Source organism: Mastomys coucha, unplaced genomic scaffold (assembly GCF_008632895.1).
Source record: "Mastomys coucha isolate ucsf_1 unplaced genomic scaffold, UCSF_Mcou_1 pScaffold14, whole genome shotgun sequence".
NCBI lineage: Eukaryota > Metazoa > Chordata > Mammalia > Rodentia > Muridae > Mastomys > Mastomys coucha.
The window spans coordinates 65,333,525-65,360,507 of record NW_022196896.1 but is presented as its reverse complement, the minus strand read 5'-3'; the positions used below and the strand labels follow the sequence as shown (position 1 = coordinate 65,360,507).

The 26,983-nt window shown below is 44.5% G+C and overlaps 1 protein-coding gene across 6 annotated transcripts in view; it reads left to right on the top strand.

Annotated features, from left to right (window-relative positions):
* Mgat4a (alpha-1,3-mannosyl-glycoprotein 4-beta-N-acetylglucosaminyltransferase A) overlaps positions 1-26,983 on the top strand; it is a 129,372-nt gene that overhangs the window by 5,863 nt on the left and 96,526 nt on the right. For 3 of the 6 annotated variants that reach the window (XM_031367229.1, XM_031367230.1, XM_031367231.1), the window contains 2 exons: positions 2,526-2,621; positions 21,345-21,703. In XM_031367229.1, coding sequence (XP_031223089.1) covers positions 21,610-21,703 — 94 coding nt within the window. In that variant the 5' untranslated portion in view covers positions 2,526-2,621; positions 21,345-21,609. Of the gene's footprint in view, positions 1-2,525; positions 2,622-16,364; positions 16,455-21,344; positions 21,704-26,983 lie in introns of those variants that run through there. The other 3 variants (XM_031367233.1, XM_031367228.1, XM_031367234.1) reach the window with 1 other exon arrangement.

The following is a 26,983-nucleotide window of genomic DNA, read 5'->3' as shown; positions in this document are numbered from 1 at the left end:
CATTGAACCCTCAATGGCCGCTAGGGAAAACCCAGGCCCTGTCTTCCCAGATTGCCCTCTTGTGAGATGCCCTGCGGGCAAGAGCAGAGAACCTGAAGTTCCCCAGTATAATCTGCAAGTCTTTCAAGTTGCACAATGGCAAAATTGGCACCAGGCCCACACCTGTTGACTGACTCAGCAAGCTCCCAGATAGGGGTGCACTCCACTGGAGAACAGACACGGCCACCACCAGTATCTTCAAACACTGGAAAGGCACACAAGAGTTTACTCTCGTCTCCTCCAGACAAAAAGGAATCCGAACAGCGTCCATCAGTGCACAGCAGGGGTGCACCTGGAAAAGCAGGCGGGACAGCATTCAGCGTTCTGCGGCTCTGATCTCCCTTTCGCTTTAGATTCTGGAGAGATGGCGAATGCTCATTTAGATGATACCTCTCTTCCTTATAGCAAGCCGCTTCTCTCTCTAAGTCTTCCTCTTTTTGATGGGCTCAATTTCTCAGAGCTATCAGGCTCGAAGAGCTTCCATCTCTTCTCTACTTTTCCATCTCTTTCTCTACTTTTCTCTCCCAGGGTGTCCTTCCCCTTATCTCTTGCTTCCGCAGGTGTAGCGGAAGGGCCTGTACTCTTGGGTATATCTTCTCTTCTCTCCCCTTTCTCCTGGCTAGCCTCCACTCCCTCATCTTCTCTCTCCCCTTTATTCTGGCTAGCTTTTATTTTCTCCTCTGTTTCTGACATGCTATCTTGTATCTCCTCAAGTGCCCCCGACGCCACAGAGGCGGGGCATTTCTCATCCTCCAGGCAAGAATGTATAACAAACACCATTAGCATGATTACCGTGGCTTTGGCTGCGCTTTCTAACCCTGAGAAAGGGTCGGAGGAATTAAAATCAAGCAGCATGCCTCTCAGAGCTCACTCTGTCCTGCAGTTCTGAAACCTACCAGCTGTTGTAAGGTTCTTCCAGAGTCCCGGGTTTCTCGGCACCAGCTGTAGCCCGCACAGTCGTCTCGCCAGCAAGAAGACACACGGACACTAGGTTCCTTCTGCAGCAACGTTTATTTGTCTCCATCCATAGGGAAAAAGGGTCGAGCCCAAAAATCCACACTGCTTATATACACCACAGTGCGGCGTATCTGCCCACAGCGTGGCATGTCTGCCCATGATTGGCTGTCCGCTCATTACCCTATGTAACGCCCCAGGATGGGCCGTGACATGGCGTCCTTTTCACTCCACGCACATGCGCAAACAGTTCTCTACGCACATGCGCAAACAGTTGTCCACTAGGAGTTAACAGCGGAAGTAGGTGCCATCCCGCCATGGCGAATGCCTTTCCAGCTTCACGGCTCCCCACAGGTGACACTCCAGGGAAGGCCATGTTTTTTCTTGGGATTCAAGAGGATTCTATGACAGAGATCCATCTTCACTTGCCTGGTGGACGGAGGAGACATCCAAGGAGCAACATTTCTTCTACAAATTTCTCCTGATCATTCCCTCACGCATGGGTCAATTAATTAATTACAAAACATGTCAAATTTTATCAACATTTTCTTCCGGTTGTAGATAGTGTCAGACCCAGGAGAGGTCTAGGGTGATGGCTCAGTTGGCAAAACACTTGCCTTGTGTGTGAAGACCTGAGTGTTGATCTCCCAGAGCCCAGGTAATGTAGGCACAGGGCAGGCTCCTGCAATCCTCGTGATGGTGAGATGCAGAATAAAGACTGGTGGCCCCTAGAAGCTTACTGACTCCCTAGTGTGGCCTTCTTTAGTGAAGTTTCAGCCAGTGAACGACACAGTTTCAAACAATAGGTGGGGAGATCTGAGGAATAATGACACTCCAAGTTGTCTGCTGACCTCCATGTGCGTGCACACATATAAGAATGTACATACCTGCACACATAAGTGTACCTACTCACCCACAAACACACACACATGTACATACACATATACACACATGCACACCCACACATATATACACACATATACACACTCACGCACATATACACATGCACACACATACACACATATATACATATGTACACACATGAGCACTCATGCATGCACACACACATATGAGCACACACACATACACACATACACATGCATGTACACATATACACACATACTCACACACACATACAAACACACGTACTTATACGCATACACACACACATACACATAATCCAGGCATAGGCTCATGAAATCACACTCACACACATGCAGATCAAGGGAGAGAGAAAGGAGACAGGAGCTCTCCTAAATAGCAGAGAGAACTTGGAAATCAGGACCATCTCTCAGGAAGAGTCCTGATGTGGACTGTGTATTCTTAAATCCTTAATTCTGAGATGCCAGCATCAGAATTAAGACTAGACTCCAGCTGATGGGAAGGCTGAACCTGAAGCTGAGCTGTTTCCTGGCTGTGTAGATGAAGTTCTTTAGCTCAGAGTTTGCTTGTTCATGAAACAGGCAAAGTGAAAGCCCAACTTGTTAGGGTTGTTGTTAGGTAGGTAATGTGTGTATTTTGTGTATCCTTAGTGTGATGCTGGCAGAGGACAAGAACTGTCACAGTTTCATCCTTACCTGCAGCTGCAAAAAGAAAAAGAAAAAGAAAAGAAGAAGAAAAAAAAGCAGGTGAGATGGTTCTCAAGTTGTGAGCTGGGACCCCTTTGGGGTTGAATGACCCTTTCACGGGGTCCCGTATCAGATCTCCTGCACATCAGGTATTTATACTGCAATCATAACTAGCAAAATTACTGTTATGAGGTAGTGACAAAAATAATTTTATGGTGGGGATCATTGCGACATGAGGAACTGTATTAAAGGCAGCAGCATTAGGGAGGTTGAGAACCACTGTTTTAGACGGTAAAGGCTCTTGCCACAAAGTCTGACATCCTGAATTCTATCCACAGAATTATAGGAGAGAACCAACTTCCGCTAATTATACTCTCTGTCTCTGTGTCTGTCTGTCTGTCGCACACACACACACACACACACACACACTATAGAATTTTAAAACACAGCAATATCAGGAGTGGTGAGGGCAGCTGAGATTGAAATCCTAAGGGGCTGCCTAGCTGGAGGGGAACCCGTTATGGAAGATCATGATTATCAACAAGCACATTTTTGGTAGTTTGAAGACAGAGTCTCATACATCCCAGGGTGTTCTCTCATCTTCTATGTAGCTGAGGAGGACGTTAAACTTTGGGTTCTCCTGCCTTTACCTCTGCAGATCTGGGATTACAGGCATGCCCCCCCCCCATCATCTACAGTACATGTTAAACAGTCTACCACCTGAGCCACAGCCCCGCGTAGTCATCCCTTCCTTATCCCTTCAACTGTCTCATCTTCAAATGAAAACTAGAAAGGGCCATTACTTCAGTCAAGGAAAGAAAATATGGTGTGGGCTCCCTCTCCCACCTAAGTGCCTATACAGTGGGTGGGAGGAGAGGATGGAAGGTACCTCCTCTTAGGGGCCTTCTTGACAAGCTGTCATGTTGCTTTTAGCTAGCACTGCTCCCCTGAATTAGCTCCTGTGGAGATGATGGATAAGGTAAGGGTGGATAAGCCCTGTTTTGCTCCATCTCTCTCCGGTCTCTTCACCCTTCTTTTTAATTTTTTGACAAGCTGTTTCTTTCTTTTTCTTTTTTTAAATTGTTTTTATTTGTTTTGGTTTCGCTATGCAGAGGATTGTACCAGGGGCCTCGTGGACACCAAGCAAACTCTCTGTCACCGATGTGCACACCCTCCTCTCTCTTAAGGTCTAATGCTCATTTCTGAGCAGCAATAATGTGTCTCATAACAGTCTGGCCCTGCTGTGGCCTTGTTGAAGTCATCCTCCTCCTGAATGCCTTCACGTAGTCACTGTTTTTATCTGGAATGCAGCCATCAGACTGACCCTGGGCTTGACTTCTCTAAGGCCTTCTTTTGCCTTCTCCTCTTCTCCGGCCCCTCAGCAGCCTGAGTGAGGATCCATGGGCTCCTGATCTGAGGACCCACCCTCCCTTTCTCTCTTGCCACCTATTGTGACAGCTGTCACCAGGAGACCTCCTGAGCCACAGCTCTGAGCAGCTCATTCTCAAAAGAGCTAAGTGACTTCTCAGCATGAAGTAGCCCAAATTCCTGAGTTAGTGTTGACAGTTCTCCATTCCAGAAAGCAAAATCACAATCCCAAATGCCCAGACCCCAGGCCCCTAACCCCAGACCTCAGATCCCAGATCCCATAGGATACCGGACCCTAGGCCCTGGGCCCCAGACCCCACCAGACCCCAGACCAGGGGCCCCTCGTCCCCCAGACCCCAGGCTCCGGACCCCACTGAGACCCAGAACCCAGACCCCAAATCCTGGGCCCCAGACCTCACCAGACCCAGGACCATGAACTCCAAGCCCCAGACCCCAGGCTCGAGACCCCACAGGACTATGGATCATGGGCTTTGGGCCCCAGACCCCACCAGGTGTCAGACTCTAGTCCCCACCGGCCCTGGCCACTAGAACCCAGATCCTGGACCCTAAACCCCAGACCCTGGACCCCTGGATTCTGGACCCTAAACCCCAGACCCTGGACCCTGGATTCTGGACCCTAGACCCCAGGCCCTGACCCTCTTCCCTCTCTTGCCATACTTCTGCTCTTGCCCTGCATCTCAGGCATAATTCAGAGTCATGTTAGCTGCATGTACAAGCAGACAGATGCTGCTCAGTAAATATTTGTCGAACAGGAAGGGATATTCCATATAATCAGAGTGATTACTAAATATTTGTTCTCAGCAGAGGCCAAGACGGGGGCTTTTCCTCCTGTGTTTGGAAGGTGAAGGAAATAGGCTTTTGCTGAAGGAAAGATGCTCATACTGGGAAGGAGACCTTTTTTTTTTGCTGTATATTTTAGACAGTACTCTGCCTACAGTGTACTGTTATTTTGTTGCTAAGACAGGGTCTCCCCAGGCCTCAGCTCACTGGCTGGGTAACAAGCCTGAGGGATCTGCCTGTCTCTACCTCCCCAGTGCTGGGATTATAACTCTTTGCTACAATATGACATTTCTTTTCCTTTTTGGTACTCTTTTGTGTGTGTGTGTGTGTGTGTGTGTGTGTGAGAGAGAGAGAGAGAGAGAGAGAGAGAGAGAGAGAGAAAGAGAGAGAGAGAGAGAGAGAGAGAGAGGTGTATATATTCATGTTTGTTCGTGTCACAGCAAGACAGCGCCAGGTTAGTTCATCTGTGAGCATGAGCTCTGGGGAGTTCTGCCTCCTATCCCATCTCCACCTCTCATCTTGATGTAGGAACCATGAGATTAGGATTGTAGATGTATGGTACTGTGCCTGGCTTTATCTGAGGCTGGGAATTTAAACTCGAGTCCTCACGCTTTCGTGGTAAGCACTTTGCCCACTGAACCTTCTCCCAAGCCTGGTGTAATGAAGCAAAACATAAAAATCATTAGACGATTGCCCCCCACACACACACACACACTGAAGATTTTTCTAATAAGAACTCGGTTCTCATCTGAGGCAAATTCTTTGGGGGTGCTTTCCAAATTTAATTTCAATTTATTTTTTTATAAGTATTAAGTAATTCTTGTATGTGGTTTTCTCTTTTTAAGGGTGTGCTGCCAAATCCATAGCCTTCTGGACGTTTTGGAGTCCAGTTCCTCAATACGTCTTCTGGACAGTAACCCAGGCAGCGTCATTATAGCACACGAAATAGGATTCAGGTTAGAAAAATCATAAACACGATAACAAAACCAAGCAAAAAACCCAAACCACTGTCATGCTTGCGGTTTCAGTGAAAGCTGAAATGGAAGGAAGTTTATCATGGGAACTGATGACATCATATCTAGATTTTCAGTAAGATGCTTGGAACAGAAACGCCTCGACGTCAGTGATCAGAACTAGGTCATTTTGATCCTCCGTATGACAGCTTTAGATTCTGTGCTGATAAATATCACATTGTTAGAAACTGGACGGCAGGCCAGCTGGCTGCCTTGAAGGTCCTTACAAACATAACCGCTCTGCTTTGTACAATCTTTCATATCACGCTCAATTTTCTTAGATTTGAGATGCAAAGTGAAATATCATCTAACTAAGCACGGTGACTCACATCTTCAACCCACACGCTCAGGAGGCTGAGGAAAGGAGGATCGTAAGTTCTAGGCCAGCCTAGCGTGAGACACAAAGATAATCCGAATGCTTGTAAGCCTGCGATTCTAGAATGTTCTGTTCACATGCGAATGCGTGCATGTGACATTGTAGGAACTTTGTGTCTTCCACAAAAATCAGTCAGGTACTGCTGCTGAGACCTGAAAATTGGTACATTTCCTCAGCTCCCAGAACTCCTAGCATTTCTCAGTACGCTCTTATGATTCATATTGAGAAGAGCAGGCACACAGTAGGAATCTCCTGCAGCCTTGAGGATTAGTTAAATCTGCTGGGTCCCTTGCCTGTGGTAGCAGACATTCCTGGTGCCCCACAGTGACCTTCCTGGAGCAACTCCAGTTGCTTCCTGGGTGTTGACTTCTCTGTCTCTGCATCTTCTCTACCAACTGCTTCTCTGCTTATACCAACCATTTCCTTCTGTGGTCTCCTCTGCCCTTGACTTCTATGTGGCTTGCACCTTGCCTCCGCCTACTCCAGCCTGTGTGTTCTTGCTTCCGTTCTGACAGTGAAGGAGGCTGCATGGCTCACTCCAAAGACTTTGATGAGTTCCGTTGGCCTCAGCCCTTCACAGTCACCTCACTGGATGGGAGTCTGAATATGAACAGCTCAGTGGGCTGTGTGTCTGCCTGTCTTTGTGATAGAGAAACCAGGATTACAAAAGGGATTCTGATCATCTGGATTTGATTTGATTAATTCTGAGGGAAAATGACACTTAATAAATCTGCATGTTTTGTGTGCAAAAACTTCAGATAGCGTAGACTCAGAGGAGGGAAACCAGAGGAACAAAATGTTCTTTGTAAAGAGAGGATGGAGCAACTGGGGTAGACTGGAAGATGGCCCACAGTTGTGAAGAGCTAGTAATGCTGGAGAATCCTCATCAGCTGGTGAGTGCATCTTTCACAAAGTTGCTCTCCTGCTTATAGCCTGAGAGGGCCTAACTTCTCAGCTCCAGGCAGGATCTGAGCAGCGCATCTTCATCCAGTTCCTTCGAAGAACTGGGGCAGCTCACATGCCCAATGTGTCTTGCAAGCATTTGCTAACTACACAAAAGCTTTCAAAAAATTTCATAAAAACTAGATGCCTCATGTGCTCTGTGAATATTGTCTTAGACAGTTTGTTGGTGCTTTTTTGGAGCAAACTTTTATTTCCTTGATGTCTGGTGCCATTTCTGCCATCCCATACCCCTTCTGTAATTGTGGGCTGGAATAGATCCATCACATGGCGATTAATTCTCAAAAGTTCCTTTTTGTAGAGAAACCTCAGTTTTCCCCACAGTTCACAACTGAAGAGACATGACTTTTTTCTTTGTTTTTTTTTTAATGAACATTAAAACTTTTTGCCATGTAAAGACAGGCCTTTGTTCTCATTTATCTGATCTTATGCTTTGTGATAGTAATTTTACAACTCTGTCAGATTTGGAGAAGAAAATCAAACTAATGAGCAAATATTTATGGAGTACCTTTAGGACAGATACAGATTTGGACTTTCGTTGTTAGGTTTTTGTTTTTTGTTTTTTGGGTTTTTTAAAATTGTTTTGTTGTTGTTGTTGTTTTTGTCAAAATAAGGTCCAGTTTTTTTTTCCATTCTGGTAAAATTATTATAACAGGTTTTTTTTTTTGTTGTTTTGTTTTTTTGTTTTTTTAAGGTATCAGTGACAGGAGATAACCTTTATTCAATTTATTCTATATACATACATACATGTATACATAGGTATTTGTTCTTTATATGTTATATGAATATGTTCACCTTGGTATATTCACCTTGGAGTACCTTTTGCTATAATCCTATCAGTCTATTCAGAAATCTTCAGTGCTCTCTGATGGCTGCAACTCTCCTACACTGCACCCATGTGTCCCTGATGCATCTCTTCATGACCTCTGCTGAGTCAGGCCATCCTGGTCAGGTGTTAGAACAATGGGGATGTGCTACCTGCCCTCTTTGTGACCAGGTGTACATGTGGCTTCTTCCCATGACTCTGACCAAATCCTACTCCTGCTCTTCCAGGCTCAAAGCCAGCCTTTCCTCTTCTGCATAGTTCTCATTGATTTAGTCAACAACCCTCTGAAAAGCCTGGTGAGTGTCTAGTGAATGAGGTGACCTCTGCCCTCAAGAAGGAGCAGCTTAAAGACCCAGGCAGCAGTTTGGCAACTCCGTACACGGAGTTGCCCATGTCCTGCTCAATAAAACAGAGAAAAACATTGCTCTGGTGCAACGTGGGTGCTTGTGGTGGGAGTGTTCCAGAGGGACCTTGAGACGAGTGACCTTGTTTGTCCCTTCTTCAGTCTTCCTGTAGCACCCCAGTTTGGAAACTCAGGACGTGAGAAGCATCATTAGGTGGTAGATGCCTCTCTGGAGCTTGGATCGGGGAGGTGTTAGTGTTCAAGCTCAGCCTTAAAAACTGTTAGCTATGAGAGTGGTGGAGAAGGGACAGGGACTGAGTGGGTCCAGGGCACAGTGTCCCTGCGTAGAAGTGATGGCATGGCTCTGCTGAGGGACCTATACAGAACGAGGCTCTAGTGATGGAGGCAGGAGATGAGCGGGGGCTTTTTAGGGTCCCTCCAACCACACTGTGAACTCCTGGAGGGTCTCCATCACAGCTCAGACTTTAGTGTCTTACAAATAGTGAGTCATAGGATGAGGGTTTGATAGAGAATCCTTGTGGTGCCTCAGTGGCGGTAGCTGTCCAGAGAGAGTCAAGGCACCTACCTTGTTTAGGAGGACTGGGGATAATAGAGGACTGGGGATAATTTTAAAGTCTATCAGAGGAGCAGGCAGTTCTCCAGTCCTCAGTTTCCAGGACAGACTCTTGCTTTACCTCGAAACAAAGCCTAACAGCTTCTTAACGGGCTTCTTTAACGTGGTTGCTTTTCTAGCCTCACAGGCTGCCTTTCTAACATCTGCTCTATGATGCTGGAGTTGTCCAGGGGTAGGAAGGGGAGGAAGAGTTGCAGTTCGTTCGTTACCCGGCCTCCATCACCAGCTGGCTTTTTGGGTTAAGATCTACAAAGAGCCATGGCAGGAGGTCAGAAGGCAGAAGAAAGAGAGAGGCTTCCTGCTCATGCCTCCCTCTGCAGGTGTGGTTGCTAGTAACAGTAGAAGAAGAGCTAGGGTAAGTAAGCCCTTCCTGTCTCCAGCTGTCTAGCTGGTTCAGGACTTCTGACCCAACCCCAACAGTTCTCTAGGAGTACCCAAGAGATGCCAGCCTGGGAGCCTCAAAGCCTCTCTAGTTTCCTCTTTGCTCCTTTCTTTCAGCCTTTTGTTTATCTAGCCTCGTCAGCACCAAGGCATGCAGCAGCCATTGTGTGTTCCTTTGTACAAGATGCCTCTGATAGAACTGGGGTGTAGTGGCACACACCTGTAATCCCGTACGGGTTTCTCCTTCTCTTCTTCCCTGCCTTGCCCTCCCCGACCCCGCTTCTTACTTTCTCCTTTCACCTGTTTTTCACTTCTCTTCTTCCCTCTTCCTCCGTTTCTTTTCTTCCTTTCTTCCCACTCCCTTTCCCTACACTTCCTCCTCTTTCTGGCTAGATTCTGATAGACTCATATCCTGGAGGACGCTCGGGTAAAGAATGAAAAATTAGCATAGATTCAGTAGCCCAAATCCCTTTTTATCCTTACGGATAGCCAAGGTTCTGGGTGTATTATGTGAATAAGGGTTTTGGTCTTGTTTAAAATGTATTGATAGAGTAAAAGAGAGTTGAAACGCTCCTGTTGGTTTTATGCACGGGGAGATTTCAGATGCATGGCAGGTATCAAACTCAGAGAGGAACAAAAGAAATGGGGGGAGGGAAGACATCCCAACATTGCTTTAGTTCTCTCATATTCAAGTCTCATCCATCATGCCTTCTGAATACACATCAGAGTATCATGAAGTGAGTCAGCCTGAATGAGGCCGCTAACTCTTAGAGAAGAACTGCCTCTCTGCAGCCATCTTGGTAGCAGAGCTTTGGCTGACACAAAATATCGCTCTGCTGTCCTAAACCGGAGGCACCCTGCTCCCAGCAACTATGTTGCAGTGATTCTCTTTTTAGAGGTTTCTTGGCAACAGTTTAGCAGTTCCTTGTACAATTTATATGAACACAGTTTGTTACAGCCCTTAAGTATGGCATGGCCTCCTAATACCATTGTGAGGGAAACACACAGTCTGGCTTTTGTCTGAACAATATGCCTCCCTAATGGGAACTGGAGTGGGACTATGAAGTGTCTATGAAGGAGACCATTGGTGAGCCAAGGCACGGGGAGGGAGAGTAAGAATTAGAAGCAAGAATAATAACTTTTTGTGGTGTCTCATTTGGATGGATCTTAATGTGCACATAGAATGTTAAATGTCCTGGTTAGTTTTTGTGTTGAGTTGACACATTAAACTGCTCTGGAAAGAGGAATATCAATTCAGAAATTGGCCTATGGGGAAGGAAACCTGTGGTAAATTTTCCTGATTAAAGATTGATGTGAGAGGGCCCAGCCCGCAGTGGGTGATGACATCCCTAGGCAGGTGGTCTTGAGTTGTATACAAAAGCTGAGCACACCATAAGGAGCAAATCAGTAAGCAGCACCTCTCTAAGGTTCTGCTCCAGGTCCTGCCTTCCAGTTACTGTTTGATGTTCCTGCCCTGACTTCCCTTAAAGCAGGAATAAACCCTTTCTCTCCAAGTTGCTTTTGGCCACGATGTTTTATCACAGCAACAGAGACTTTAACTAAGACAAATGTAGTGGTTGGTCCTGTTGATAGTCTCTTTCAATCCCTTGGGTTTGCATGTCCTGCCTGATTATATAACAGGGGTTTGTGAACTTTATCTTAAAATATCCTATAGCTGCCTGGTAGGGTGGTACCCACCTTTAAACACAGCACATGGGTGGCAGAGGCAGGCAAGTCTCTGTTAATTCAAGGCCAGTTTGGCTTGCAGAGAAAGTTCCAGATCAGTTAGGGCCACATTGTGAATTTCTCTCTCTCTCTTTCTCTCTCTCTCTACATTATATATATATATATATATATATATATATATATATAATTATATTATATTATATACAAATAAGAAAGTATTACTGGAACCCCTCCTTCAGCACTGGGGTTTGAATCCCCGTCCTCATCTATTCTAGAAAAGCCCTCTACCACTGAGCTACATGCCCAGCCCTTTATTTTACTGTTTGTTTTGAGACAGGGTCTTGTTAAGTTTCCCAGCCTAGTCTTGAACTCACTCTGTGGCCCAGACAGACCTTGAACTTGTGGCCCTTCTGCTTCACTCCCTTAGGTATCTAGGATTATAGGTCTGCACCATTCAGTCAAGCTGGGTTAATAGACTTTTATGTCTTAGGTGGTCCCAAGGCCACCTAGATGATTGGTTCTTAAATTTTTCCACTTGAGACTCCCTTTTACGTGAGAAATTTATACATGACACTGTGTATATAGATTTAGGGAATATGTATGTAAGCCAAACATTTACCGACGGTAATTTATAAAAAATTTAGTTAATGACATTTTTTGCTATACATATATTTTCAACATTAGCTAAGACAAAAGCAATTTCACACACTAATAAGATGGATGAGTTTGTTCATTTTTACATAAAGAATTAAATCTCGGTTGGACATTTGATGGTACATCCTCAATGCTTTTCACAGTTGATTGATATTTTGATTATATAATCACTGATATTTCGAACACTGGTTTGCATAAACACATAGTACAAAATGGCATAACAAAGTTTAGAGCCATCTCAGAAATTGTTGGAAATTCTGTCCCTAATCCCAAGCCAAATTTCATTTGATGATTTTGTTTTCAGTGAAATTCAAGTCAGCAACTCGTATAGCAAATTTTTGTTTTTGTTGTTTTGAGACACAGTTGGCCCGGCACTCAAAGATGTCTGCCTGCCTCTTCCGCAAAGAAGGCTGGGGTGAGTGGGATTGAGGTTGAGCCATGGCTGACCCAAGTCACAAGTTTTAAAATCAAACATTTGAACCCAATATAAATTAAAGGCATGCTACTTTAATGCTTACATGCTGAGGAACAGCAGTAGGCAAATATTAAATGCTATCATTTTCAATAACTAAAGCATCATGTTTGTATAAGAGCAGACACCTTAATATGTGCAAAACATTGGAAGGCACAGCATACAGTAGTCTCGTGTTGGAGTTGAGGTGTTATAGGCATTGTGTGAGTGATGGCACACCAAGTGCAAAGTGCAGTTGGTGTGTGTTCAGAAACAAGGCTGCAGTGTGTAATGTGTATAATACTTCCAGGTAACATGTGTAATGTGTGTAATGTGTGTGATGTGTGTAACATGTGTAATGTGGGCAAGTGCCATCACAAACACTTTCGATTCACCATGTGTTTCATTTTGAATTAACATTTGTTTTTCATATGTTTAGAACCTCATACCATTACCAGAGTTTTCCCAATCCCAATATTCAGTTCTACGACACCGTATAGAGCTATATAGCTCACCACTGGAGGAGGAGCATACTAGCTGTAGTTAACAGCAGCGTCTAGGTGTCTCCCTATTGAAACAGGGGATTCCCTGCATACACCATTTGAACGAGCCAGGGAGAATCTCTGGATGTGATGCCTCTTGAAGCCCTCATACTGAACACAGGTCCAATCCAGGACACCAGGATTACATTTGTAACCAAGTGCGAACCATACAAATCTGATTGCTAACACAGGGAAGGGCAGGGTGGGAAAAAAGCCCCAAGGTGGGAAAAAAGCCCCAAATCTGGCAATCTTGTGCTTGATTTCTTGGAAACTGATTAAAGCACGAAAGGCCTCACTGCCAAACACCATCAAAGAGATAAAAGACAAAGATACGTTTCCTGTGTGTAGCCTGCTTTTAGCTTGAATGTCACTTCTAGGAAGCCTTCCCTGCCAGAGAATCTGATTAATGGCCTCCGACTATCACTGCCCAGCTCCTGTGGTTTAATTACTTATCTAAGACTCTCACTAGTCTGTGAGACTCCATGGGGAGGCACCAGCTGCCTCTGTAATCATAGGCCTGGGGGGATGGGGGTGGGGGCTCGTGGAAGAGTGAACATTTGTGTAAAGAACAGCCCATGGCTTGACAGCTTTGTTGGGGACAGTTACGGCCGTGGTTCTCAACCTGTGGGTTGTGGCCTCTCTGGGGTTGAATGACCCTTTCGCAGAGGTCACCCAACAGAAAACACAGCTATTTACATCATGTTTCTTAACAGTAGCAAAAGTATAGTTATGAAGTAGTGACTGAAATAATTTTCTAGTCGGGGGTCATCACAACACCAGGAACTGTATTAAAAGGTCGCAGTGTTAAGGAAGGTTGAGAACCGCTAGGCTTCAGAATGGTGAGTGATGTTACAGGCAGTGTGAAGGTAAAAAGAGAAACCACGGAACTAAAAACACCGTGAAAAGGCAACAGGAGAGAGGGGCAACCATCACAGAAGAGATTTAAAACAACAACAAAAACAAAACAGAATTTGATCAGACTCAGGATTTGAACTAACTGACTTTGATTAAGCAGATCTCTAATTAAGCAGATCATGATGATAGATATTTTGTTTTGTTTTGAGAGAATCTCTTAGGTCAAACTGATCCCAAACTTGCCGTGTTACTGAGACTGACCTTGAACCTGTAATCCTCTTGTCCCAGTGTGCTGAGTGCTCAGATATAGATCTGGGCTACCATGCCCAGCAATTAAAGCGATCTTTAATACCCAACCCCCAGTTAATCATTTTCCAAGGAATGGAACACAGGATGGGCAGTTGTTTTCCATGGTGTCTCCCTTCATGCACTAATAATCAAACTTATATCATTCATGAGTGGCTATTAAAGTGTGGTTAGCCTTGGTCATAGTTGGCAAATTCAAGGTTGTGAATGTCGCAAGACTGAGAGGAATCACAGACTCTCTCACACTGGAGCAGGCATATTTCAAACCATCACTGTTTCTTAGCTCAACCAACTGAATGTCACAGCTTCCTCTCAACAGTGTGAATAGAGACAAGTTTAATCATGGCAGGGTCTCCACAGTTTCTTAGAAAAGCTGTCCTTCCTTCTGCCAGATGAAGGGCAATGAAGAATGAAAAGGGCATCCCTTCTCACCCTTGGGCTTTTAATGGCCTAGCCTTTAAAGACTTGTGCTGTGGGGCCTGACCACCTGAGTTCAATCCCTAGTTCCCTACACCACAGACTCCCGGAGGTAGCCCTCTGCCCTCTGTGTGAGTGCCGTGGCACGCCTGTGACCCCACACTGAATAAATAAATGTACAGAAAATATTATACAAGGTCTTCAACTCCTGGATATGTATTGCTTCTTTTCACTTCCAGTGTTTTCCCGTTTACGTCTAGAGAGACTTCCTGAATATGTACTCTTCCTGAAGGTACCGCTCCAGTCTGCATCCACATACATCTTTTCCATTTTGTCTTTTCATCTGACCTTTGTCTCTGATTAGAAAATGTCTGTGAACACTCCCATTCCCTTCCCATTCCCAGGGGGGAAAAACACAGAGAAAGTGGAAATAGGACTTTTTAATATTCATCCAGTCATCCAAAAGCTCGTGGATTGCTAAAGATGCAAACAGAGGCAGAGTACTAGAAGGCTCTGAATCGAGGAGAATCGGGTTTAATCAAGGTTAGTTGCTTAAATAACTACGCATACCCACGAAATTCCCTAGTTTCTCTCTGTGTAACATTGGGATGTCAGGAAAATGGCTGGTTGTGTTGCTTGGCCCTACAAAACACAGCTCAAGGGCTGTTTCTTTCCTGCCGACTATTTTCTTCCTCTGCTTGAAGCCGTGAACTGATCTGATATTCAGAACAGTAGAAAGGTAGCAAGGCCTGGTGTGTCTATGCTGACAGGAGAATTAGCAATTCAACCCAACTGTGTTTCAGACACTGTGTCTGGTAGGGGACCCATCTATATTGCTTCTATCCATCTTGAGGTCTATTGCTGGGTTGCTAACTGGCAATGTTTTAGGCACAGTTATACAGGGAATTTAGCTCCATTTATCCTCCAAAGTAGAAAGCAAAGCTGCCATTGGGTTTAACATTTTTCTCTCATACCCCAGCTGGTGCAGAGCTGGGGGAAGAGGGAGACTGTGAACCTTTTTGGATTTTAAAAACAGCTTAGAACGATGGAGAGAAATCTCACCACAGGAGAGCTGAGAAACCTATAAATATAATAGCTAATTATTAAACACTTATTTTGAGAAAAAAAAAGTTTTTTTCTCCCCTGAAAACAAAAATCCCTCACTCTGATGTTGTGTACTAGAGCTTTCTATTTTTGAATTACTGTCTTTTGATAACAGATCTTTATTATCCCGAGGTTTGCCAGGAACGAGGCTGTCTCCTAGTTCTTTGATTTCTTGTAAGTTTCTGCAGGGTTGTTGAGAGGATTACGATAACAGGACAGACACATCTCTTCTTATTAGCTGTGTTACCATAGTAAACTCTTTAACCTTTGAGCTCATATAAGAGAAATGGGGATTGACATATGATAAGCAATTAAAAATCTGCCTGGATTAACTCGTAGTAAGAAGCCATTAAAGATCTTAATACCTGCCAGGCTTGATAGCTAACAGATAGCGTGTACAGGGGTAGTTAATTATTAGCGGCCCCAAATGGGCAGGCCACTCACGTTTTCTATAGATGTCCATCCATTTCTATCTGAAACCAGTTTTAAACTTTAAGAAATGGTGATCCGACACGTGCTCAAGAGAGATGGGAAGACTAACACTAGTAGAAAAATCGGGGACATTAGCACTGAATGGTGTGCACTTAAACCCTAGTCGTATTTGTTGCTTCTAGTTGCTCCAATTGATCCTCCCTGCATCTCTGCCTCCTCCTGGGAGCTGGAGGATAACGATGCTCCTCACTAATGCTGGCAGTCTAATGCTTGGAATAGCGGCCTTGGATGCTGTGGTTGGATTAGAGCCAGGACCTGTCACCGCGCCTGGACTGCCAGAAGATGGGACCCAGAGCTAGGAGGAAAGGCCAGGGTGGCCAGGTTGTACTCCGTGGGTTCACTGGGGCCTTTGTTGCCTCCCGAGGTTGCATGCGCTCAGGCCGGAGGGTACAAGCCAGATGTGGCAGCGGCGCTCCTACCCTGGCCGCGACACAGATGCAGGGAAAACGGGCTGGGGGAGAAATATATAGGCTGCTCCATTGCGCCGCTGAGTGACAGGCCGACCGGCCATTGGCAGCGGCGGCGGGGCGCTTAGGGAAGTGGCGGCCAATGGCTGGCGGGGACCGGGACGGGGGCTGGGCAGGGGCTGTCCCTGGCGAGGGCGGGGCGCGCGGCCGGCGGCGGCGGAGGCGGCTCCAGCAGCGTCGCCGGCGGCCGCGGCAGAAGCGCCCTGGCCCGCGGCAGGTGAGGAGCGCGGGGCACCGGGCAGGGGGCGGCCAGGAGGAGTACGACGGGGTCCGCGGAACACCCACCTGCTGGTGGCGGAGCCGGGGCGTCCCGAGGCCGGCGCCCGAGCGCGCGCGCGCGGGGCCTCGGAACCGGGATCGGGGCGCGGGCCGGGCGCCCTCCGTGCCTCGCCGCCGCCGCAGCCCCTCTGTGCTGCGCTTCTTCCCGGTGGCTGGCCTGGAGCCTCGGGCGGTCCCGGAGCACCGGGAAAGTGCTGTGCGGTGTGCGCGTGCAGCGGGCCAAGAGTTGCGGGCAGGACCCCACGACTGGAGGATTGGAGGATTGGAGGGCTGGGGGGCTGGGGGATTGGTAGTGGCGGCGCCGCCGCGGGGCAGGTAGGGCGGGGGCCGCTTGCCTGCGGTGGACTACGATGTGCCAGAGGTACGAAGGTACGGGGGAGCGGCCCCCGACTCCTCTCAGGCCTGGGTTTCCTCCATCCCATGGAAGCGGCGAGTGGGATCCCCCTCCCCGAACCCAGGTGGGGTCTCGGACCCCTCCAGGTGTGACAGGTGATGTCTGGAAGGCTTGACGTTAAGTGGTGGTACGCTTCCCGCGCCCGCCTTTATTTCTCTAAGCGTTGTGATCTTCTGAGCCGGCTCACGGCTTACATTGGGAATTCGGAAATAGCAGTAGGTAGTATGTTATCTTCTTCGAGCCTGCCATCTATTTTGCTGTTGTGCTTTTTGCTGCCGACAAATCATTTGGTAAAAGATAAAAGAATGACACGGTTGTTCACTTGAATGTAAAATTCTAAATTTAGAATCATGTAACACGTGCTCTGTGGTTCAGGCTCCTTTCTCTTCCAAATGCTTAAAGAATAGTTTTACTAACAGGTTATGGTGACATAGGTGCCTTTAACCCTTAAGTGTAAATCGTTGCATATACTAGACAATGAAATTATGTAAGCTGTATAAAAGAAATATTTATGTTCTCTAAGTGGAAAGGACATGAGTTTTTCATAATTGCGGTTTATAAAGTTGTGCAGGCTTACGTCATGGTGTTCATTGATCCAGGGTGTCATGAATCGTGCCTCTCGTTCTTTCAGGCACCTCTGTTTTGTCTGTGGGATGCTGCTTAAGGACTCTACCAAATGTTAACCAAAGTGCTCTTAGCCATGGAACATATGGGGGTATTTCAGAGAACACTTTAAAAACTTAAAAAAAACAAAAAACAAAAAACAAAAAAAACCAGTCATGTAAGAATTAAGATGCAAGATTGTTAAATCTATTAGCAAAACAGATTCCTCATTCTGCGGTCTAGAGTCGAAAGCGTCTTTTGAAGGATGGGGGAATGGCTAGCAATGTAGCCATTTTTTTGTTGTTGTTTAAAGACTGGGTTGTGTCAGTTGATCGCCCAGGACAGTCTTAAGGTGAGGGCGGTATGGTATATAAGTGTTCACATATGTGGCCTCGGATACAAATGTAGGTCACCTGTATCTAATGAGCCAGCCTCGCAGATGCCTGGGGTGGTTTAAGGGTACATGGCTTATTCTGTTTCCTCCCCTCTGGAGATTTCATTCATCTGTGCTTTATGATGAAGCTTAGTTTGGAAAACCCTGGTGTAAAATGGATAGCTGCATTCCGGTGGAGTATAGCACTCCTTTTTCTTTTGAGATGTCAGAACTTATTAGTAGAATTCATTCTATGTATCTTCCCTAGACCGGAGTTTACTAACTTCTTAGGTCCAGTATTTAATATTCCATATTCTTTTTGGGTATTATGGATGGTTAATCTATAGCATTTATACACTTCTATAGGCTTCATTTGTATTTAATAAAACAACTTTTCTTTTTTGTTTTTGTTTTGTTGGTTTTTGTTTTTTTTTTTTAAGATTTATTTATTATTTATTTATTACAAGTACACTGTAGCTGTCTTCAGATGCACCAGAAGAGGGCATCAGATCTCATTACGGGTGGTTGTGAGCTACCATGTGGTTGCTGGGACTTGAACTCATGACCTTTGGAAGAGCAATTGGTGCTCTTACCTGCTGAGCCATCTCACCAGCCCTGTTGTTTGTTTCTTAAGACAGGATTTCTCTGTGTAGCCCTGCCTGTAGACCAGGCTGGCCTCAAACTCATAGAGATCTGTTTGTCTTTGCCTCCCAAGCGCTGGCATTAATGGCATGGGTCACAACCACCTAGCTTAATAAAACCTTAAAAAAAAAAAAAAGATTTATTTATTTATTATGTATATAACATTCTGCTTGCATGTATTCCTGCAGGCCAGAAGAGGGCATCAGATCTCATTACAGATGGTTGTGAGCCACCATATGGTTGCTGGGAATTGAACTCAGGAAGAGCAGACAGTGCTCTTAACTGCTGAGCCATCTCTCCTGCCCCATTAATAAAACCTTTTAAATTATCTATTTAAAATGATTCTGCATGTCTCTGCTTCCTGATTTATGTCAGCTGGATATATATTCTAATAACCAGCTCTACCTCCCCCCCCAAGCAAAATCATTCCTGAAGCAAAATATGACTACATTATATATAGACAGAAAGTGAAAACCATGTTTGTATAATGCCATGCCAGGCTTAAAATTCCAAGTTACAGTTTACTGAGGTAGTGCCCCTCTTCTTCTAGTCAGAAGTCACTATTGAGTGTTTTATTGAACTAATAGATTAGGTACTTAGTGGAATTTAAAATTACTGGATTTTGTTTTCCCAGTGAGGATTTTGGTTGAAGGTGGTCAGCATGGGCATAGTTGCGATAAAGTTATCCACGGGAGGCGAATAAATTAGGTCTCAGCAACTTGGGGAACCTCTTTGGAATACCCTGTGCTCAGGTAGTCACAAGCCATGTAGTCACAAGCTGTGCAGTGGAATGCAGTACTTCTAGAATGTTACATGGAAATGAGAGCCCTTGGCCAGAGAAGCTAACAGGCATGCTTTATTGGGTTCTCGGGAGGGAGGGATTAGCCAAAGGCGTCAGGAAGTGGGAAATTTGTTCAGAGACGCATGTGTGGACTGTGAAAATTTCTGTTTATCCTGTAGTTTATACCTTAACAGGTTTGTGCTTATTGCAGAACAGAAAACATTTTAAAAAACATAATACATTTTGAAAAGTTATGTTTTCTGTTGAGCTAAGTTAACACTCAGAAAGGCTCTCTAGTCTCATCTGAGCTGCTGACCGGCTCCTGCAGTGTCTCCATCCTGCTGTGGTGTAAGTGGTCAATCTGAGGGACCAAAGGTGGCAGATAAGAATTCTGCCAGGCCATGGTGGTGCACGCCTTTAATCCGAGCACTTTGGGAGGCAGAGGCAGGCAGATCTCTGAGTCTGAGGATAGCTTGGTGGACAGAGTGAGTTCCAAGACAGCCAGAGCTACACAGTGAAACCCTGTCTCGAAAAACAAACAAACAGAAACAGAACTTCAACTTAGAAGTTTACCTCCTCACATGTAAAATAGGGTTTGTAACACTTGCCCTGTAAGGACTTAGTGAAGGTTTAAGTCATGCCCAGAATGAAGGGGAAAAGCCAGTAAACTACAGTAACCATCCTCACTGTCACTTTTTGTCACTTGTCCCTGTGTGGTCTTCCTTGGCTAGTGGAGATTCCCAGTGATTCCCAGTGCTAGAAATAGCTGAGGTTGTAGTTTGTGAATTGCCTGCAAGTGGCTGCTTTAATCAGGAGTGCCCTTCCACTGAAAGATGTGTCTCTTGGATTGGATAGTTGGTTTTGGAGGTGCAGTAACTCACTCTGCTAGAGGCTCATTTAGTGTACCACCACAAGATGTGGTGCCACCCCTTGATGCCACTAGAAATCAATGCACATCTCAGACTGCCTGACAAGCCCCTAGGGGCTGAGACCAGTTAGGTCTAGAGTGGACGGCGCAGGGGCTGGCTGCATTTACTGGCTTATTTTTCTCTAAGATACAGCTGATATTTATTGAAGACCTATCTTGTGCTGGGCATTCTGCTTAGCAACCTCATGTCTTTACAGTTCTAAGGAATTTTAGTCAAATGAAGAGTGGTCTTCCTCATTTATTGAGTGTAAAAACCCAATGTGCTGGACTGATGCTGAGAGAGTGGGCTGGATCACTACTTCTTCTAAGTGTGTAAATATTTCCAGCGTTCTCTTTAAAACTTAAGATGAGGATATTGATAATTGAAAGTTTTTTGTGATTTATGATATGTGGGACACCAGGGCCCATTGCTTTCTTATTTCATAGATGAAACTCAGAGGTATAGAAGAAAAGAGGCATGTTGGGGGCATTTAAGTAATGTCATAAGTCAGAGCTGGACCTTGGACTCTTCAAACTATTACAGTTGTACATTCCCTTATTTATTTTTTATTTATTTATTTATTTGTTTGTTTTTCTTTTTTCAAGACAGTGTTTCTCTGTATAGCCCTGGCTGTCTTGGAACTCACTCTGTAGATGAGGCTGGACTCGAACTCAGAAATCTGCATACCTCTGCCTCCCAAGTGCTGGGGTTAAAGTTGTACTCCACCACTGCCCAGTTTATTTATTTTCTTAACTACTGCTTGCTATTATGCAGCTGAGTAATAACTCGGCGGCAGGGGGCAGGTGAAGCTCAAGGCTCAGTTATTAGGGATCCCTTTGGGAATCTGTGAGTCCCACAACTTCTCCCCTTAAATGAGCAACCATAATTTTTTATGTTTTCTATAGACAGAACCAGCCAGGAGGGAATACAGCTTGAAGCTTCTTTCCTTGGAGGGAAAAGACCCTTTATAATTGTGCTATCAGAAATGAGTCATTTTAATATGGGGTGGTCTTCATAAGTACAGCTTAGCCTTGACAAAAGTCTGCCTCTGATGCTGAATAATAAATGGAGAAACCTCTGTTTTGCATTATTTAGTGAGTTTTCCTTTCTCTTCTTTTCCCTGACAGGAAGAAGAAGAAGAAAAAGAAGAAGCAGCCCTTAGCTCTCAGCCTCTGAAAACTGCGAAGACAATCTGGAATAGCAATACCCACTGGTTTATTTTGCTGCCTGACGCCTTCTGCCCAGCATCTGAAGTGAACTTCCATCATCAATTGCTTTTTTTTTTTTTTTTTTTGGCCCCAGACCAAGGTGTTCTGGATTCTGTTGACTTGAGGCTGGAGAGACTGGTCTTGCTTGTTGCCAACTTGCGAACCAGTGTGATGGTGAAATGAGATGAGGCTCCGAAATGGAACTGTGGCCACTGCGCTGGTGTTTGTCACGTCCTTCCTTACCCTATCCTGGTATACCACGTGGCAAAATGGGAAAGGTAAGGAGGAAGTCCCTGAACCACCACGGTGGGAGACAGAGTGCCCTGTACCACAATGGTGAGCCAAGGGGAAATAGGTTGAGCCTGCACACCAGCAGCCCATGCTTTGTTCTGGCGGCTTTTTTTTTTTTTTTTTTTTTTTGATACAAAAATGAAACAGTTTTCTTGGACCGACTGGTATAGACTTCTAACTCTTGTGGGTTTGTTTTCAGTATCTTATGATCACACTTTGAAAAGCTACATTGTGTAACAAAGAATTTTTTTTCTGTTTTAAAAAACAAGTCATCACAATCAATAAATCTTTGGTGTGCTAAACCAAAGTTTTATAGAAAATACTTAGAAAGGGGGTGGTGGTGGTGATCAGGGCATTCGGGAAACACACATACTTGGTGGTGTGTAGCTAATGACTCGAGCTGCATGCCTTGACAGATTGCTCCTTTGGCAATGAGGAGAAATTCTGATTGCAATATTAGAAGTTTTATAAATTATGATTGTGTGTAGACTCTAGAACCATTGCCTGTTGATTAGAATCACTCGAAGGGGTGATGGTCTTTTGCTCTTTTTGTTGTTGTTGTTTTGTTTTCTTTTTTCTGGCATTGATTTAAGAAGTGCTGATAGTAGGGAGGAGGGACATGTTAGGGATGCTGCATATTCATTGTTAGAGCCGTGTTTATCACCTAGGTATTTGAAGTTTGTCTTGTTGACATTGCCTTCCTGGCCCATGAAAATGATTGATTTCTGCTGTGCATTCATGTCTGTATGCCTATGTTAGTAATACATACCTCTCTGGGCATATATACTTTATACATTTGAATCATAGCTATGTGCATCTGCTTGTCTCCCGTAAGTAGAGGGACATGAGGAATACATATGTAATCTGTGGTGAAGCCTTAAGTTCTTTCTTCTTTCTGTCTTTCTCTGACTTGGGTTCTAGCTCAGGCACTGGAGAAATACAGGTGAAATTTTTGCTACAGGCAAGTTCTTTGGGTATGCTTTTAAAGTCTCAGATTAAAATTCTTTCAGAAATACATTGTATCATTCATTTAGTTATTTTGCCTGTGTGCCACCTTGGCATAGTTTGAATGTCAAGAAGTTAGCTTTCAGGAGTTGGCTCACTCCTTTCACCATTTGGGTTCTGGGGATTGAACTCAGGGCATTGGCTTGTGGGCAATCACCCTACCTCACTGAGCATTCTTACTGGCTTGGTTTCAGTTCTTGATTACACTGCATGAGAGGATGTAATTAGAATTACTCGAGTCAAAGAGATGATTGTTCTTGATATAAATAAAGCTAATGACTCACCGTTAAAAAAACTGACCATAACACAAGTACTTGGGTTTTTTCCCTATCAGGGAACTTACCTCCTGGGAGAGTTCTAGTCATAGAGAAACTCAGCTCTCCCCCAGTGGGTTTTGTTTTGGAATCACTCTGCTTAGGATCTCGTTTCTTAGGCATCAGCAACATTACTAGCCTTTTTTTTTCCTTAAAGCTCCCTTGATTACGATTTATGATTATATAATTATCTTTAGCATGGAGGGGCACTGGGACAGTAGAGGTGCCTTCACCATGCAGTACTGTGTATAGTCAAATCTCTCCACTGTAGCTCTCCGAGCCACTGAGCAGTCTTCCCCATGCTAGTTTTCTGCTTTGTTTTGCTCAGGCTCAGAGGTCCGCCCAGGCCTTCTGTTTGCTTGTGTAAAACCCCTGTGTTGATTGCTACCATTTCTATGACCACTCTAACTGTTGAGTATTTGGATTCTTTCTAGGGAGTTCAGGCAGTGAGACAGCTTGGATTTTCCAGGGCAGACCTGATTCCACATATTCAATCTAGTATTTCCAGGGACCATGTGCTTTTGTTATTTTGAAAGATTTCTAAAATTTTAGCACTGCTGGACTAGTTGAAACATAAGTTTTTAATCATTCTTGGTAAAGGAATGTATATCCTTATATATACCTGGATGTATGATCCCATATATACTTATATATATGGTCCCTTACATATAACCATGGTCCCTTACATATACTTGGATGTATGGTCCCTTACATATAACCTTGGTCCTTTATATATAACCATGGTTCCTTACATATACCTGGATGTATGGTTCCTTATATATACTGGGATGAATGGTCCCTTACACATAATCATGGTCCCTTACATATACTTAGATGTATGGTCCCTTATATATAACCATGGTCCCTTACATATACCTGGATGTATGGTCCCTTATATATACCTGTATGTATGTTCCTTTATATATACCTGGATGCATGGTCCCTTACATATACCTAGCCTAGCTTACATGTCCCATGCCTAGCGTGATGTATTAGAAACCATAAAAGTAAAGAAGGAGAAGAATCTTCATGCCTTTGAGCAGGGACTGGCAACAAATATGGTCATCTGGAGGAGAGAGAGGTCATAACAGAGCTTGTCCTGTTCCATATGTATCAGTCGCTTAGTCCTTGTGATCCCTAGGGGCATTACCGCCTCTGCTCTGCAGTTGGAGACATCAAATCAGGGTGCTAGAAATGCTAGATAGTTAGCTAGGCCATGTGTCCGTTCTGTAGCAGGGGTACCTTGGAGCTCATGCTCCTAGCTAAAGGTTTACTGTCCAGAACAGTGCGGGCAGAGAGGCTCATGATTCTTCATAGCACTTTATAGAGCAGGCACAGTGTGAACACGAGGCCAGGAAGTGGGCACATCAGGTGCAGAGATGATTTCTGAAAGGGAATAGGGCATGCATACTCTGCAATTAGGAGCTGCTCATTTTGACAGGCACAGGGGGGTACACAGTGTGCAGCCCCATTGGGGCACTAGTTTGGTATAGTCTACATTCACTACTTGGAAGAATCAGAACTAGCCCATGAAATTGGCATTGGTTGAGAGGAAGCTGGGATTCAGGGCAGGGAGCCAGTTCAGCAGGGCATTCTGGATTCCCACATTAAAAAAAAAAAAAAAATAGAGAGAGAGAGAGAATTCCAGGTCCGTGGAATGGGAAGGCTGGGAAAGTTGTAGGTGTGTCCTGGGAGAAAGGTATGGAATGGTTCCAATTGTCATGCACTGATGTAGATAGTGTACCATTGAACTTTCTCCAAGGTCAAACACAGTGCTGAAACAGGAAAACCAAGTAAGTATCTCAGATCCCTGCCCAGGCTGGTCTGTGTCCTCATGCCTAACTCGGGGCCACATGCTTGTCAGGCCGTAAGACACAGCACCTGTGTAATGGTTGCTTCATCAAGAATGTGTATGGAGAAATTTAAAACAGCTTTATTGAGTTATAATTTATACACTAAACAATTCAACCATTGAAACGTACTGACAAATAATAATTCACTTGGGGGGTAGGGTGCCTACACTAAGAACAGTTACCCTGCTCAGGTGGGGAATTAGCCGAGTGATGGAGGACTTGCTCAGTAGTCAGGAGGTCACTGGTGTGAGTCCTAGCCCTAGGCTGTCACTAATCAACTTCCTGCCTACGGATTTCCCTGATCAGAACTTCTTCATAAGTGGACTGTGTAATATGTGGTCTTTGGTAACTACTTTTTTCTTTCAGTTAGCATGCTTCCAGGTCTAACTGTGATGTGGCATAGATCACTCTTTTTTTTTCTTTTTTTCTAATGAATGGTGTATGCATGTGCATGTCTAATGGACATGCTTGTGTGTTTTGTCTGTATGTACTTACCTGTACAGGCATGCATGTAGGACAGGTTTGACGACTGCATCTTCCACTATCGATCTTTTTTTAAATTTATTTTTATTTATGTGTCCCTATGTGTGTATGTGTACATGTGTATAGAGGCTGGAAGAAGACATTGGCTCCTTGGAAGCCGGAGTTCCAGGGTGGCTGAGCCACACCCCAAGTGGGTGCTAGGACTATGAACGTCTCAGAAGTGTGGTCATGCCCTAATGCTTGTAACTCCTGAGCTGGTCCTCTCCATCTTATTTTTGGAGTCTGCGCCCTTCACTGAGCCTGGAGCTCACTGTTTTGGCTTTCTGGTTGTCCCAGGGATCCCCCTATAATGCTGGGATTATGGACACTGTTGCAACGCCTGGCTTTTATGTAGTTGCCAGGGATTCAGCCTCAGGTCCTCCAGCTTACTTTACCCGCTCACTGAGCCATCTTTTCAGCCACTAATGATGCCTTTGTACAAATGTAACAAATTTGTGTTCATCCTTTGATGGATGTTTGGGTTGCCTGTACCTTTCCCCTGTTAGTGATAATGAGCATGAACTTATCTTAGGTTTTCCTTTGTGGATCTGTTGAAAAGTGGAATTTCTAGGCCCTGTGGTAACTCCACTTAGTCATTTGAGAAACATCAGACTGTCAAAGTGACTGAACCAAGATATATTGTACTTCATTGTTTTATTTTTATCTGGGTGTGTCTGTCTTCACACAGTGTGTGGTTAGACCTCTTCACCCAGTCTGATGATCATCTTTTAATTGTTTTGTGGGTTCATTCCTATCTAATGGGCTTTTTTGATGTAGTTAGATTTATTCTATTTTTTTTCCATCTTTCATGTCCTTTCCCTCTACATTTCTTTCATTAATCAAGTTCTAGTGTAGCAATTAAAATTAATTATGATTTTTTTCATTGTTTCCAGGTTTTTTTTGTGTGTGTATGCGTGTGTGTATTAGTGTATCAAACTCAACTTTAGACTTTATTATCTTAATTTTAATCCAATGTTACTTGTTGACTGATAGGATGGGTCAGTGGGTAAAGGCTTTGCCACACAAGCCTGGTGACTAGAGTCCAATTCCTGGAACCCAAATAAAGGTGTGTGGAGAGACCCAGCTCTGCAGAGTTAGTCTCTGACCTCCACACATGCGCTCCTCAGCTATCATGAACTCACATGCACACAATTAACATTAAAAAAGAAATACCAATCCTTGATACCTCTGTTTACTTTTACCCTTTCTGCCTGGTATCATTGTTACATATATTTACATCTATTAGTGTTGCAAACCCAATAATGCACTGTAATTATGATCTCACATCTGCCATTATGTATTGTTGCAATTATGTTGTTACCATCTGTCTTTCCTTCCTCAGCCTGCGGAAGTTTGATCACCACTTACCCCCCACCCCCTTTGCTGTTACTGGCAGTTATTCATGCATTTCCCAACATTACAGAGCCAGCAATACATTATGTCTGTTATTTTATATACTTAAATTAAAATTGCTTAATAAAAAGGAGAAAAGACAGATGCATTTATTGTTGTCTGTTATAGTTGCATAATTACTAGTGCTCTTTGTGGGTTGTTTGAATTATCTTTTGAGGTA